This window comes from Trichomonas vaginalis, chromosome VI (assembly GCF_026262505.1).
Source record: "Trichomonas vaginalis G3 chromosome VI, whole genome shotgun sequence".
NCBI classification, from domain to species: Eukaryota; Parabasalia; order Trichomonadida; family Trichomonadidae; genus Trichomonas; species Trichomonas vaginalis.
Window position 1 is genome coordinate 6,928,854 of NC_067208.1, and position 14,715 is coordinate 6,943,568.

The following is a 14,715-nucleotide window of genomic DNA, read 5'->3' on the forward strand; positions in this document are numbered from 1 at the left end:
TTTACGATGAAATCATGACAAAGTGTTTAAGAAGAAATCATGACAAAACATATACGATGAAATCATGACAAAACATTTACGAAGAAGTCTTGACAAAACATTTACGTTTAAGTTCGACAAAGCATATACGATGAAGTCATGACAAAACATATACGAAGAAGTCATGACAAAACATTTACGATGAAGTTTTGACAAAACATATACGATGAAATCATGACAAAACATTTACGATGAAACCTTGACAAAACATTTACGATGAAATCATGATAAAGTGTTTACGTTTAAGTTCGACAAAGCATATACGATGAAGTCATGACAAAACATATACGATGAAGTCATGACAAAACATTTACGATGAAGTCTTGACAAAGTGTTTACGAAGAAGTTTTGACAAAGTGTTTACGTTTATGTTTGACAAAGTGTTTACGAAGAAATCATGACAAAACATATACGATGAAATCATGACAAAACATTTACGAAGAAGTCATGACAAAACATATACGAAGAAGTCATGACAAAACATTTACGATGAAGTTTTGACAAAGCATATACGATGAAATCATGACAAAACATTTACGATGAAACCTTGACAAAACATATACGATGAAATCATGACAAAACATATACGAAGAAGTCATGACAAAGCATTTACGATGAAATCATGATAAAGTGTTTACGTTTAAATTCGATGAAGCATTTACGATGAAGTCTTGACAAAGTTATGAGGGTGAAGTTCGATGAAGTGTTTACAATGAAGTCATGACAAAACATATACGATGAAGTTTTGACAAAGTGTTTACGATGAAGTCTTGACAAAGCATATACGATGAAGTTTTGACAAAGCATATACGATGAAATCATGACAAAACATATACGATGAAGTCATGACAAAACATATACGATGAAATCTTGACAAAGTCTTGACAAAGCATTTACGATGAAATCATGATAAAACATGAGGGTGAAAAAACAGGTGAAAAAACGGGTGAGATCTCACCTCTTCACCTAAACATTATTTTTGGTCATTTACACTCATTACGAAGAAGTCATGACAAAGCATTTACGAAGAAATCATGACAAAACATATACGTTTAGTTTCGATGAAATCATGACAAAGCATTTATGTTTAGTTTCGATGAAGTTTTGACAAAGCATATACGATGAAATCATGACAAAACATTTACGATGAAATCATGACAAAGTGTTTACGAAGAAATCATGACAAAACATATACGATGAAATCATGACAAAGTGTTTACGATGAAGTCATGACAAAACATATACGAAGAAGTCATGACAAAACATATACGATGAAGTCATGACAAAACATTTACGATGAAATCATGACAAAACATATACGATGAAGTCATGACAAAACATTTACGATGAAACCTTGACAAAACATATACGATGAAGTCATGATAAAACATTTACGATGAAGTCTTGACAAAGTGTTTACGAAGAAGTTTTGACAAAGTGTTTACGTTTATGTTTGACAAAGTGTTTACGAAGAAGTCATAACAAAACATTTACGAAGAAGTTCGATGAAGTGTTTACAATGAAGTCTTGACAAAGTCTTGACAAAGCATTTACGATGAAATCATGATAAAACATGAGGGTGAAAACACAGGTGAAAAAACGGGTGAGATCTCACCTCTTCACCTAAACATTATTTTTGGTCATTTACACTCATTACGAAGAAGTCATGACAAAGCATTTACGATGAAATCATGACAAAGTGTTTAAGAAGAAATCATGACAAAACATATACGATGAAATCATGACAAAACATTTACGAAGAAGTCTTGACAAAACATTTACGTTTAAGTTCGACAAAGCATATACGATGAAACCTTGACAAAACATATACGATGAAGTCATGATAAAACATTTACGATGAAGTCTTGACAAAGTGTTTACGAAGAAGTTTTGACAAAGTGTTTACGTTTATGTTTGACAAAGTGTTTACGAAGAAGTCATAACAAAACATTTACGAAGAAGTTCGATGAAGTGTTTACAATGAAGTCTTGACAAAGTCTTGACAAAGCATTTACGATGAAATCATGATAAAACATGAGGGTGAAAAAACAGGTGAAAAAACGGGTGAGATCTCACCTCTTCACCTAAACATTATTTTTGGTCATTTACACTCATTACGAAGAAGTCATGACAAAGCATTTTACGAGAAATCATGACAAAGTGTTTACGAAGAAATCATGACAAAACATATACGATGAAATCATGACAAAACATTTACGAAGAAGTCATGACAAAACATTTACGTTTAATTCGACAAAGCATAACCATATACGAAGAAGTCATGACAAAACATATACGAAGAAGTCATGACAAAACATTTACGATGAAGTCTTGACAAAGTGTTTACGAAGAAGTTTTGACAAAGTGTTTACGTTTATGTTTGACAAAGTGTTTACGAAGAAGTCATAACAAAACATTTACGAAGAAGTTCGATGAAGCATTTACGATGAAATCTTGACAAAGTGTTTACGTTTAAGTTCGATGAAACCTTGACAAAGCATTTACGATGAAGTTTTGACAAAGCATATACGAAGAAGTCTTGACAAAACATTTACGATGAAATCATGATAAAGTGTTTACGTTTAAATTCGATGAAGCATATACGATGAAGTTTTGACAAAGTTATGAGGGTGAAACCTTGACAAAACATATACGATGAAGTCATGACAAAACATTTACGATGAAACCTTGACAACACATATACGATGAAGTCTTGACAAAACATATACGAAGAAGTCTTGACAAAACATATACGAAGAAGTCATGACAAAACATTTACGATGAAGTCTTGACAAAGCATATATGATGAAATCATGACAAAACATTTACGTTTAAGTTCGACAAAACATATACGATGAAATCATGACAAAACATTTACGATGAAGTCATGACAAAGCATTTACGATGAAGTTCGATGAAACCTTGACAAAGCATTTACGATGAAGTTTTGACAAAGCATATACGATGAAGTTCGATGAAGTGTTTACAATGAAGTCTTGACAAAGCATATACGATGAAGTTTTGACAAAGTGTTTACGATGAAGTCATGACAAAACATTTATGATGAAGTCTTGACAAAGCATATATGATGAAATCATGACAAAACATTTACGTTTAAGTTCGACAAAACATATACGATGAAATCATGACAAAGCATTTACGATGAAATCATGATAAAGTGTTTACGTTTAAGTTCGATGAAGTCTTGACAAAACATTTACGATGAAACCTTGACAAATCATTTACGATGAAATCATGACAAAACATTTACGATGAAATCATAACAAAACATTTACGAAGAAGTTTTGACAAAGTGTTTACGATGAAGTCGTGACAAAACATTTACGATGAAACCTTGACAAAACATTTACGAAGAAGTCATGACAAAACATTTACGAAGAAGTTCGATGAAGCATTTACGATGAAGTCATGAAAATTCATGAGGGTAGAAATGAGGGTAGATATCAGGTTAGATCTAACCTTCTACCCTAAACATTATTTTTGGGTCATTTACACTCATTACGATGAAGTCTTGACAAAACATTTACGAAGAAATCTTGACAAATCATTTACGAAGAAGTCATGACAAAGCATTATTTTTGGTGTAAATTCAACAGGGTGAAAAAACAGGTGAAAAAAGAGGTGAGATCTCACCTAAAAATATTTTTATGCTGAATTCAGCAACATTTACGAAGCATTTACGAAGCATTTACGATGAAACCTTGACAAATCATTTACGATGAAATCATGACAAAGCATTTACGAAGAAGTCTTGACAAAACATTTACGATGAAATCATGATAAAGTGTTTACGTTTAAGTTCGATGAAGTCTTGACAAAACATTTACGATGAAACCTTGACAAATCATTTACGATGAAATCATGACAAAACATTTACGATGAAATCATAACAAAACATTTACGAAGAAGTTTTGACAAAGTGTTTACGATGAAGTCGTGACAAAACATTTACGATGAAACCTTGACAAAACATTTACGAAGAAGTTTTGACAAAGTGTTTACGAAGAAGTTTTGACAAAGTGTTTACGATGAAGTCATGACAAAACATTTACGAAGAAGTCATAACAAAACATTTACGAAGAAGTTTCGACAAAACATTTACGATGAAATCATAACAAAACATATACGATGAAACCTTGACAAAACATTTACGATGAAATCATGACAAAACATTTACGATGAAGTTTTGACAAAGCATATACGATGAAATCATGACAAAACATTTACGTTTAAGTTCGACAAAGCATATACGAAGAAGTCATGACAAAACGTTTACGATGAAGTCATGACAAAACATTTACGATGAAGTTCGACAAAGTGTTTACGATGAAATCATGACAAAACATATACGTTTAAGTTCGATGAAGTCATGACAAAACATTTACGTTTAGTTTACGAAGAAGTTTCGACAAAACATATACGATGAAGTTTTGACAAAACATATACGATGAAATCATAACAAAACATTTACGTTTAGTTTACGAAGAAGTCATGACAAAGTGTTTACGAAGAAATACCTGTAAATGAAGCTTTATAAAGTATGATTGGAATTTATTTTTGCATTAATCCTGCTGTGTTGTCAAAATGTCATGTTGTCAGTAATTTTAAGAGAAGTTAAATAACCTGGTAGCACATGGTAACATGGTAACACTGAAAACATCTACCTAAACATTATTTTTGGTGTAAATTCACGAGAAAGCTAAAGCAATCTGAGCCGCTAAGCGGCGAGGGTGAAAAAAGAGGTGAAAAAACGGGTGAGATCTCACCTCTTCACCTAAACATTATTTTTGGTGAATTCAATAAAAATAAATGGTTCATTTACTCACAATATTTTTGTACAAAACGACTCCAAACTTTTAACTTCTTTTCTGCAGCTTCTAATGCTATCTTAGCGAGTTCATATTCTCTAAATTCTCTCTTTAAATCTTCTATGCAGTTTCGAACAGAATGATTAAATGCTATTCCTGCAATGATTATGATATTGACATAATGACTTCTATGGATGATTCAAAGCGTTCTTTAGTGGTTATGGCTGATTCAAGAGTTCGCAAGAATGCAACAGAACCAATCAATACATACTCATTCATTCGTGGAAGTTATGACTCGACCATAACCAGAACAGTGAATGATATATTAAATGATTTGAATATTAAGGTAAAAGTTGAACAGAAGAACGAAGAAATAAAGAATATCATGAATGAAAACAAAGATGTAAACATTGACGATAAACTAGCTCAAAGCATAGTCGATGGTATTAGTGATTTTGAAGTACATAATGACGGTGGAAACATGAATTTAGAAAAAGAAATAACATTATTCACACTGTTTCAAGCTATTAATTCGTTACCTAATCATTTGATTAATGAAGCATACGATAACGTTTATAACTTCTGCAATTTAACTGAAAATGCAAAAAGTAATTTTGAAAAAGCACGTAGTAGATATGCACATTTAATGACTTCTCCATTTGTTTTGGTGAAGATTCTAAAACTATATCAAAAGGAATATTATGATGAATACGTTTTACCTTTATTACGTAAGCCAAAAATAACATTTGATATCAAACTTGATGACTCGTTTTTGATAACAGATATTAGACGCAAGGCTGAAAATCATCAGTATAAAAACAGTTCTGAAGTAATTGAGGATTTATCACGTGTAATCCGTTTTGTAGATTGTGGAAATAAATATTTCATTCAAAAGGACTATAATATCCACGACAAAATGAATCAAATATCATTCGTTCTTCAATCAAACATGAAAGAGTCACTTAAAATGATTAAATTATTTAAAGAAGAAGGTAAAACCATAACAGCATGGGATGTACTACTAAATCAATTGTCTTCATTAACTGTTAAGGGTGTTTGCTTTAAATCTGATTCTCCAGATGTTTTCTCAACGTTTCAAGGTTATAAATACAACGTTCTCGAAAAGCCTGATTACTCAAAAATTGAAATGTTTATGAATTTCATTAAAGAAGCCATATGTGATAATAACGATGAAGTGTATAAATACCTTCTCGGCTGGATTGCATCAATGATTCAACATCCTGGAATCAAGAATGAAACAGCAATTATTTTGAAAGGACTTCAGGGAACAGGTAAAAACAGATTTACAGACATTATTTCTGAACTTCTCGCTGGTTATTCATGTAAAAACATTACCGAAATAGGTGAGCTAACGGGTAATTTCAATTCAGTAGTTGAGAATAAAATGTTTCTTGTACTTAATGAACTCAAGAATGTAGGTGAAGATAGACTCGCAAACTTCAACGCTTTGAAATCAATTATTACGGATAATGAGATTAGAATTAATGAAAAGAATCAACCCAGAAGAACTGCTCAGAACGTTGCCAATTTCATTTTGGTAACTAATAACGTCTACCCTGTCAAAATTGAAGTTGGAGACAGAAGATATGTAGTTTTAAGAGTTAATGGTAAATTCAAGGGTCAATTTGATTACTTCAAGAATTTGATGAATTTATGCACTAAGGAATTTTATGATAATTTACTGACGTATTTTATCAATTACGACCTTTCATCATTTAATGTACGAATCATTCCGATGACTGAAGCCAAACAAGATTTAATTGAATTATCAACAAATCCTTTAGATGTATGGATAAATACACATTATGATGAATTGTGTGCAGGTATGACATGTAAAAATGCTCTATTCTGCAAACCATCAGACATGAAAGACAAGAATTTCCAAATGAGTATTAAGGATAAATGTGATAGGAAACATAGAAGAATAGACGGTAAACAAACATGGTGTTATGTTTTGAAAGAAGAAATGAAAGGATTATATAAACAGGTTGAACCAAACGATAATGAGGATTCATTTACTGACGAAGAAATACCTGTAAATGAAGCTTTATAAAGTATGATTGGAATTTATTTTTGCATTAATCCTGCTGTGTTGTCAAAATGTCATGTTGTCATCATTTTTAAGAGAAGTTAAATAACCTGGTAGCACATGCTAACATGGTAACACCATCAGTTATTCAAAAATAATTCATAAATGCCTTCCTCCTTTCGTACCTGTTGTCAAAATGTCATGTTGTCATCATTTTTAAAAGAAGTTAATTAACCTGGTAGCACATGGTAACATGGTAACACATGGTGACATAGTGACATGGTGACATGGTGACACTGAAAACATTTACGTTTAGTTTACGATGAAGTCATAACAAAACATTTACGTTTAAGTTCGATGAAGTCATAACAAAACATTATTTTTGGTGTAAATTCACGAGGGTAGGAAAGAGGGTAGTTATCGGGTTAGATCTACCCTTCTACCCTAAACATTATTTTTGGGTCATTTACACTCATTACGATGAAGTCATGACAAAACATTTACGTTTAGTTTCGATGAAGTCATAACAAAGCATATACGATGAAGTTCGATGAAGTCATGACAAAACATATACGTTTAAGTTCGATGAAGCATATACGAAGAAGTCATGACAAAACATTTACGTTTAGTTTCGATGAAGTCATAACAAAACATTTACGTTTAGTTTCGATGAAGTTTTGACAAAACATTTACGAAGAAGTCATGACAAAACATTTACGATGAAGTTAGTACTTGTTGTTAGCGTTGGAGTTTGTGTTTGTTGTTAGTGTTTGTCATTTGTGCTGAAGTTAGTACTTGATGTTAGTGTTGGAGTTTGTGTTTGTTGTTAGTGAGAGAATAAATTAAATCATGAACTTTGCCATGGTCTCTGTCCCTAGTAGTTTTCATTAAGTTCTGGAAATAATGGAAGTACAAACTCCTGTTCAAAAGTCAACTCCTAAACCGACTCCAACATTTAAACCAGAACCTACTCCTCAAATAAATCGTAAAACTCCTGCGTTTCCTTACTGAAAAATAACGTTATTTTTATTTAATATTAAAATTTTTATTTGATTGAAATGACGACTAAAGTCACTGAAGCAACAAAACAAAAGTTTTTGGTAGAATACATTAAATCAGGAACTATTCCAGAAGGTTTTTACATTCATACTATGAAGGATGGTAGAGTTCAGTTTAGAAAGATAAAGCAACCATTAGATAAAGAAGGAATTTTGAGAAAGATTAAACTTCATGAGGACAACATTGCTGAACTTAAGAAGAAGTTAGAAGAGTTGGAGAAAGGAAGAGAGTTATAAAGCAATGAATTCAACAGGGTGAAAAAACAGTGAGAAAACAGGTGAGATCTCACCACTTCACCTAAATTTATTTTTGTGCTATGTTTTCATACGTGTGGGAGTGGTGATATCATTAATTTTTAAGTTTATTTTTAAAATTATTTTTATTTTATTTTTATATAAATGACGAAAACTATTGAGATAACAAACTACAACGGTCATGAGTTCAAGAATTTGTTCTTCGTTCCTCGTGAAAATACATTCTATCAGATACGAGGGAGAAAGGGTAAAGTTAGTTTGAGCGTTTATGAAGGAATGAAGAATGGAAAGTTTATACAAGCATACGATACAAACGGTAAACGTGTTTCATTAGCTTTGTCAAAACTTACTAACATTTATTTTGACAGTGATTTTGACCTATATGAAGAAGAAAGTGAGTCAGAAGATTATGAGCTGTTATGTGAAGCACAGCAATGGGAGGAGTTGCAATACTTTTGTAAGTGAGAACGTTTATTTTTTCATTAGTGAGGTGAAGTGGTTGGCGGCTTTATAAATATTTAAGGTTAAGTTAGTGTTGTCGTTTGTGTTGTAAAATATACGTTAATGGTTTTGTAAAGTGTCAAAACCGCTAAGTGGTGTACTGAGGCGCGCAGTGCCTCAGTACACGACTTAGCCATACTAACTATTCATAATAAATATCATTATTTGGCTCTTTCAGACATCAGATAATTTCTAACTTCGCCCACTGCACAATTGAGTGCGGTATTTTCGCATTTGTTCCTTGCCTCTTTGTCAGCTCTGATAGAGACAAGATATTTAACTACATTTAGGTGACCATTTCGAGAAGCCAAAATGAGTGAAGTATCTCCATTTGTATTATGGGCATCTTTCTTAGCTCCAACGGAGATAAGATATTTCACAACTTCAAGATGTCCATTGTTTGAAGCCCAAATTAATGAAGTATATCCATCATCATCTTTAGCTCCTGTTCTAGCTTTATAAGAGATAAGATATTTCACAACTTCAATGTGTCCATAATATGAAGCGTGAATTAATGAGATATAAAAATTGCTCACATTTGCTCACATTTTGGCACTTTTTTTGTACGTTTGTCAAAAAATTGTGAGGAAGATCTCACAAAAATAGTCAAAATGTGAGCAAATTTTGAGAAGTGCTCACATTTTGACATACGATTATTTTCATACGTTTTTTTGATGAATTCTAATAAAACTTCATTACCACTTTCAGAACGAAGCGTAACTTTTCAGCACGTAACGCTCTATCATGTGTAGTGACATATTATTCAAAAAAACTCAGATTGCTTATCTTATAATAACAATTTCATTAGAAAAAATGCACGATTTCACGCTAAAACTTTGAAGCAATTCTTAAATTCGGATAAAAAATCGATATGTATTACACTTTAAACTTCAAAAAATGGTTCAAAATTTAGACTTAGTTTATCTTAACAATATAGCAGATTTTAAGCCGAACAAGTAGGAGTAATAGAAATAGCTCTTGAAAATAATTACAATTAGTAATATGTAAGTCAAAGTTCGAGTATTCTAATAAATAAACGTTCCGGATTTTCTTTACTACAAGAATCAATACTTAATATATAGAAGCAACAGTAAAAACTTATTAGAGATTCAAAAAGAAAGTTGACTAAAGAGAATCTTTTTATATAAGTAATTTTATTTTTTTGAAATACGAGATCGAATAAACATGTATTTTATTTTATTACTATAATAATACGTTTTTACATAGTAAGAAAGTTTAGAGACAGAAATGAAATTAAAAATTGAGAAAAAAATAAAGCTTTTCTATAAAAATTCATATTAATATATAGTATAATGATATTACAATTTATTGATAGTTGTGTTAGAAAAAAGGTACATTCACTATTTTTGACAAAATTTTAAATTTTCATGGGGTTGTAAATCTTATAATAACTAGATGAATAAGGAATAAATCCCAGTATGATGTGCATCATTATATTAAACACTATATGTAAGGCTGGTGATTCTATTAACACTTATGAAGATCTATAGTATTTGAGCAGATAAATTTGATAATTTCCAAAACTCTTATATTTCAAAATTAAAGTGTGCGAATGCATTTAAATGAGAGCAAAAAGAGATTGATGCTGTTAAAACTATGTGTTAATTTGCAATTATTTCGCATCACAAGAACTACCCAGTAAATTCGGCTATCTTTCTTTGCAATTATTCTCCATTATACATATAATATAATGGTTAGGGTTTGAAGAAAAGTTACTAGAGAATTATTGACTTTTGAAATAATGCAGAATTTTACTTGAAGAAATCATTAATTTATGAGTTCCAAATTGCTAAGCATGACGAAGGATCATTAAATTTGCTACAATTAAATACACTTATTGCAGAATTAAGATTTTTGAAATTAAAAGTTTGAAATATTGCCTTTTTGAATAAAAATTTAAATTTTATTATATAATCATGATAATATCTTATAGAAATTAAAAGAAAATATTTTAAACCATTCAAATATTTTGAATGTCTTATCAATTTAAAATATTAAAAGATAGCTTGATTTTATCATCATTAGTTGTTATCAAAGTTTTCTTCTTTTGATGAACAACAGTAAATGATTTGTTAATTACTTGTCTTCCTTTTTCGCAGCAAAATCGAAAGTTATGATGATAATCTTGCTCTCAATTTTGAAACTCTCTGATTTACAAGTAAGCATTCCTTTGGAAAAGCAGTCCTATTCTGTTTTCAAGATATTTTAAAGCCTCAATTTCATACAATGCGCAGATCTATTCGAAATTGCAAGAACTCTCAAGAAAAATGCAGCAGCAAAGAAGATTCCATAGTTTCTAGCATCAAAAATTTACAACCTTAATACAACAGTTAAAGAGAAGCTCGAAAAGAAAATATTTAACCATAAAGCTGGAAACCATTCGATATCTACTATTGGATCTAATAAAAAGTTAATTATAACATATTTAACATGCTATTTGTTGACTTTGTTCCATTATATTACCATATATACCTTTTTGAAATCTAAAATATTTTTACAATTTTAACCATGTGTTGTTGAAACCATATATCAATCTTAGCTAAAGTATAGTTTATGAGTCTGTCACCATCTAACGTATGAATTTTCAAAAATGTCAAATATGTTCATTTTTTCTGTAGATTCAGCCATAATTTCATGTTGTTATACTATTCAACTATTATTTAATATTTTTATCGATTTAAATATATGATGAGATGCTTAGTTCTCCCGGAAATCGATTTTTAATCGCAATTTTAACTTTCCAAAAAAAATTCAAAAATAAAAATCCCTCTCAATTTTCTAAGTTTTATAACTCGCCAAATCTATAGCCAAATTTTCTTGGCCCGTATAAATATTGTTTGGCACTATATAGGGATGCTATTTATCATATTTTCATCCCATTTTACTGTTATCGCCTAGTGAATGTACCTTTGTTAGAAAAAATATACAACTAAAATGTCAGTTTTAAAAAATTTAAAAATTATATTAAAACAATAGTCATTGAGGATGGTTAATTGCAAAAACTCAAGAAACTATCATTATCTCTCTTTGCTTAACACATCTACAACTGGAAACATCATTCCAAATGAAGTTCCTCAGTCTCGTCAAAATTTCTCTCTCATCTACAACAAGCTTAACTCAAAACTCAAGAAACTATCATTATCTCTCTTTGCTTAACACATCTACAACTGGAAACATCATTCCAAATGTTGCATTCAAGAATCCTATTATTATTCTTTCTTTCAATCTTTTATATTTACTCTTTAAATTCTAATATAATATAAATTCTTCATTTCCTTTGTTTAAACTTTTTTCATTTTAATACCATTTTATCAGATAGTAATTTTTGTTTTTCTCTGACCAAAAATCTTCTCAATTTAACTCCACCTTCACAAAAATTCATTGAGTTCTCTCAAAATTCTTGTATTTTTGGTATACTTAAAGTATCATCTTCAAATATTTTTTTGGAGAAAATTGACTTTGCATAATATCGTAATACTTTTTAAGGCAGATAGATTTACCGTAAGTTGAAGAACTTTTAATTTGAACAGAAATTATTCAACAAATATTCTTTTTATTTGATCAAGATACGTATACCAATATGATCTACTTGCTAGGGATATGTAGATCACGTTCAGAATTTGCCAAGTTTGGTGAATATCTATGGGATTAGGGACATCTATTTAATTTAAGAACTAAAAATTAGCATAGGCGTATTATGCTGTTACTGAAATATATTTTGGATGTATAAATTTTTACTTAATACTCTTTTATTGTTATCATTTTTAAAGATTTTTTATTATGAGCAAAAAAATGGCAAGACAATAATATATTGTACATGCAATTTATTATTACTGAATAAATTTATCAATCAAATTTGATCACATACAATTTTTACAGATAAATACATTATCTCAAAAAATATCTATATATTAGTATATGTTACACGAAATGTAATAAAATGTATTACTTTGGTTTATCAATTTATAAATAAGAATGAAAATTTGTTATAGCTTTGTTCCAATATTTATTTTTATATATTTAAGTTATCCATTTTACTGTTTTCATTCATATTTATAACAAAATTAGAGTCCTTACATTATTTATCTTATTTCAATAGTGATAAAAATCAACTATATTTTGTAAGATCTTAAAAAGTGACAAAAATGGAAAACTACATTAAATTTATTTATAAGGATACAAAATTATATGTCATTCCACCAAGAGCGGTTAAAGCATTAACACTTTATTTATATATATCTCACAAGCTAAGTTTACCTCTAAACACATTCGAATTAACAACAAATAACTACATCATACTGGGATTTATTCCTTATTCATCTAGTTATTATAAGATTTACAACCCCATGAAAATTTAAAATTTTGTCAAAAATAGTGAATGTACCTTTTTTCTAACACAACTATCAATAAATTGTAATATCATTATACTATATATTAATATGAATTTTTATAGAAAAGCTTTATTTTTTTCTCAATTTTTAATTTCATTTCAGTCTCTAAACTTTCTTACTATGTAAAAACGTATTATTATAGTAATAAAATAAAATACATGTTTATTCGATCTCGTATTTCAAAAAAATAAAATTACTTATATAAAAAGATTCTCTTTAGTCAACTTTCTTTTTGAATCTCTAATAAGTTTTTACTGTTGCTTCTATATATTAAGTATTGATTCTTGTAGTAAAGAAAATCCGGAACGTTTATTTATTAGAATACTCGAACTTTGACTTACATATTACTAATTGTAATTATTTTCAAGAGCTATTTCTATTACTCCTACTTGTTCGGCTTAAAATCTGCTATATTGTTAAGATAAACTAAGTCTAAATTTTGAACCATTTTTTGAAGTTTAAAGTGTAATACATATCGATTTTTTATCCGAATTTAAGAATTGCTTCAAAGTTTTAGCGTGAAATCGTGCATTTTTTCTAATGAAATTGTTATTATAAGATAAGCAATCTGAGTTTTTTTGAATAATATGTCACTACACATGATAGAGCGTTACGTGCTGAAAAGTTACGCTTCGTTCTGAAAGTGGTAATGAAGTTTTATTAGAATTCATCAAAAAAACGTATGAAAATAATCGTATGTCAAAATGTGAGCACTTCTCAAAATTTGCTCACATTTTGACTATTTTTGTGAGATCTTCCTCACAATTTTTTGACAAACGTACAAAAAAAGTGCCAAAATGTGAGCAAATGTGAGCAATTTTTATATCTCGAATTAATGGAGTCCATCTATCATTATCTCTAGCTTCTATATTAGCGCCAGCAGCAATAAGGCATTTAACACTTTCAAGATTGCCTTTGTTAGATGCCAAAATGAGTGGAGTGTATCCATCATTATTCTTAACTTCTACATTTGCTTTCACTGAAACAAGATATTTAACTATTTCAGGGTGATTTTCGTTAATTGCATGAAGAAGAGGAGTGACTCCATCAATATTCTCGTTTTCTTTGTTTGCACCAATGGAAACAAGAAATTGTACAACTTCAAGTTTACCGTGGAATGCAACCCAGCTAAGAGGAGTATCTTTATCGCAATTCTTTGCTTCTTTATTGGCTCCAATTGAGATTAGATATTTAACAAGTTCAAGATGGCCTTTTGATGCAGCATAAATAAGAGGAGTAATGTTTTTATTATTTGCTCCCTCTTTATTTGCTCCTATAGAAATTAAATACTTAACTACATCAAGATGACCTTGAATTGATGCCCAAATGAGAGCAGTATCTCCATCATTGTCCTTTGCTTCTTTGTTTGCTCCAATGGAAATCAAATACTTAACAACATTGAGATGCCCATAATATGATGCCCAAATAAGAGGTGTTGATCCATTATTATTCTTTTCTTCTTTTTGAGCGCCAGCATCAATTAGACCTTTAACAAGTTCAAGATTATCATTCCATGTTGAATAAATGAGTGGTGTAAATCCTTCTTTATTCTTTGCTGTAATATTAGCACT

General features: G+C 29.9%; 4 protein-coding genes across 4 annotated transcripts, besides 3 other annotated features; all 4 read left to right on the plus strand.

The window, feature by feature from the left end:
• Window positions 1–8,858: part of a mobile genetic element that runs on past the window's edge.
• Window positions 5,050–6,942, plus strand: TVAGG3_0819500 (uncharacterized protein; the record flags this gene model as incomplete). Its single annotated transcript, XM_051247968.1, has 1 exon — window positions 5,050–6,942. The coding sequence occupies one exon, from the start codon at window positions 5,050–5,052 to the stop codon at window positions 6,940–6,942; it is 1,893 nt and encodes a 630-aa protein (XP_051083443.1).
• On the plus strand, window positions 7,977–8,213 carry TVAGG3_0819510 (uncharacterized protein; the record flags this gene model as incomplete). The annotated part of the gene is made up of 1 exon (XM_001303087.1): window positions 7,977–8,213. The coding sequence occupies one exon, from the start codon at window positions 7,977–7,979 to the stop codon at window positions 8,211–8,213; it is 237 nt and encodes a 78-aa protein (XP_001303088.1).
• Window positions 8,376–8,696, plus strand: TVAGG3_0819520 (uncharacterized protein; the record flags this gene model as incomplete). The annotated part of the gene is made up of 1 exon (XM_001303086.1): window positions 8,376–8,696. One exon carries the CDS (start codon window positions 8,376–8,378, stop codon window positions 8,694–8,696), a length of 321 nt encoding a protein of 106 aa, XP_001303087.1.
• Window positions 8,859–9,044: 186 nt separating the features above from the next.
• On the plus strand, window positions 9,045–9,194 carry TVAGG3_0819530 (uncharacterized protein; the record flags this gene model as incomplete). The annotated part of the gene is made up of 1 exon (XM_001303085.1): window positions 9,045–9,194. The coding sequence occupies one exon, from the start codon at window positions 9,045–9,047 to the stop codon at window positions 9,192–9,194; it is 150 nt and encodes a 49-aa protein (XP_001303086.1).
• Window positions 9,195–9,248: 54 nt separating this feature from the next.
• Window positions 9,249–13,042: a mobile genetic element.
• Window position 13,043: 1 nt separating this feature from the next.
• Window positions 13,044–13,973: a mobile genetic element.
• Between the last annotated feature and the right edge of the window lie 742 nt (window positions 13,974–14,715).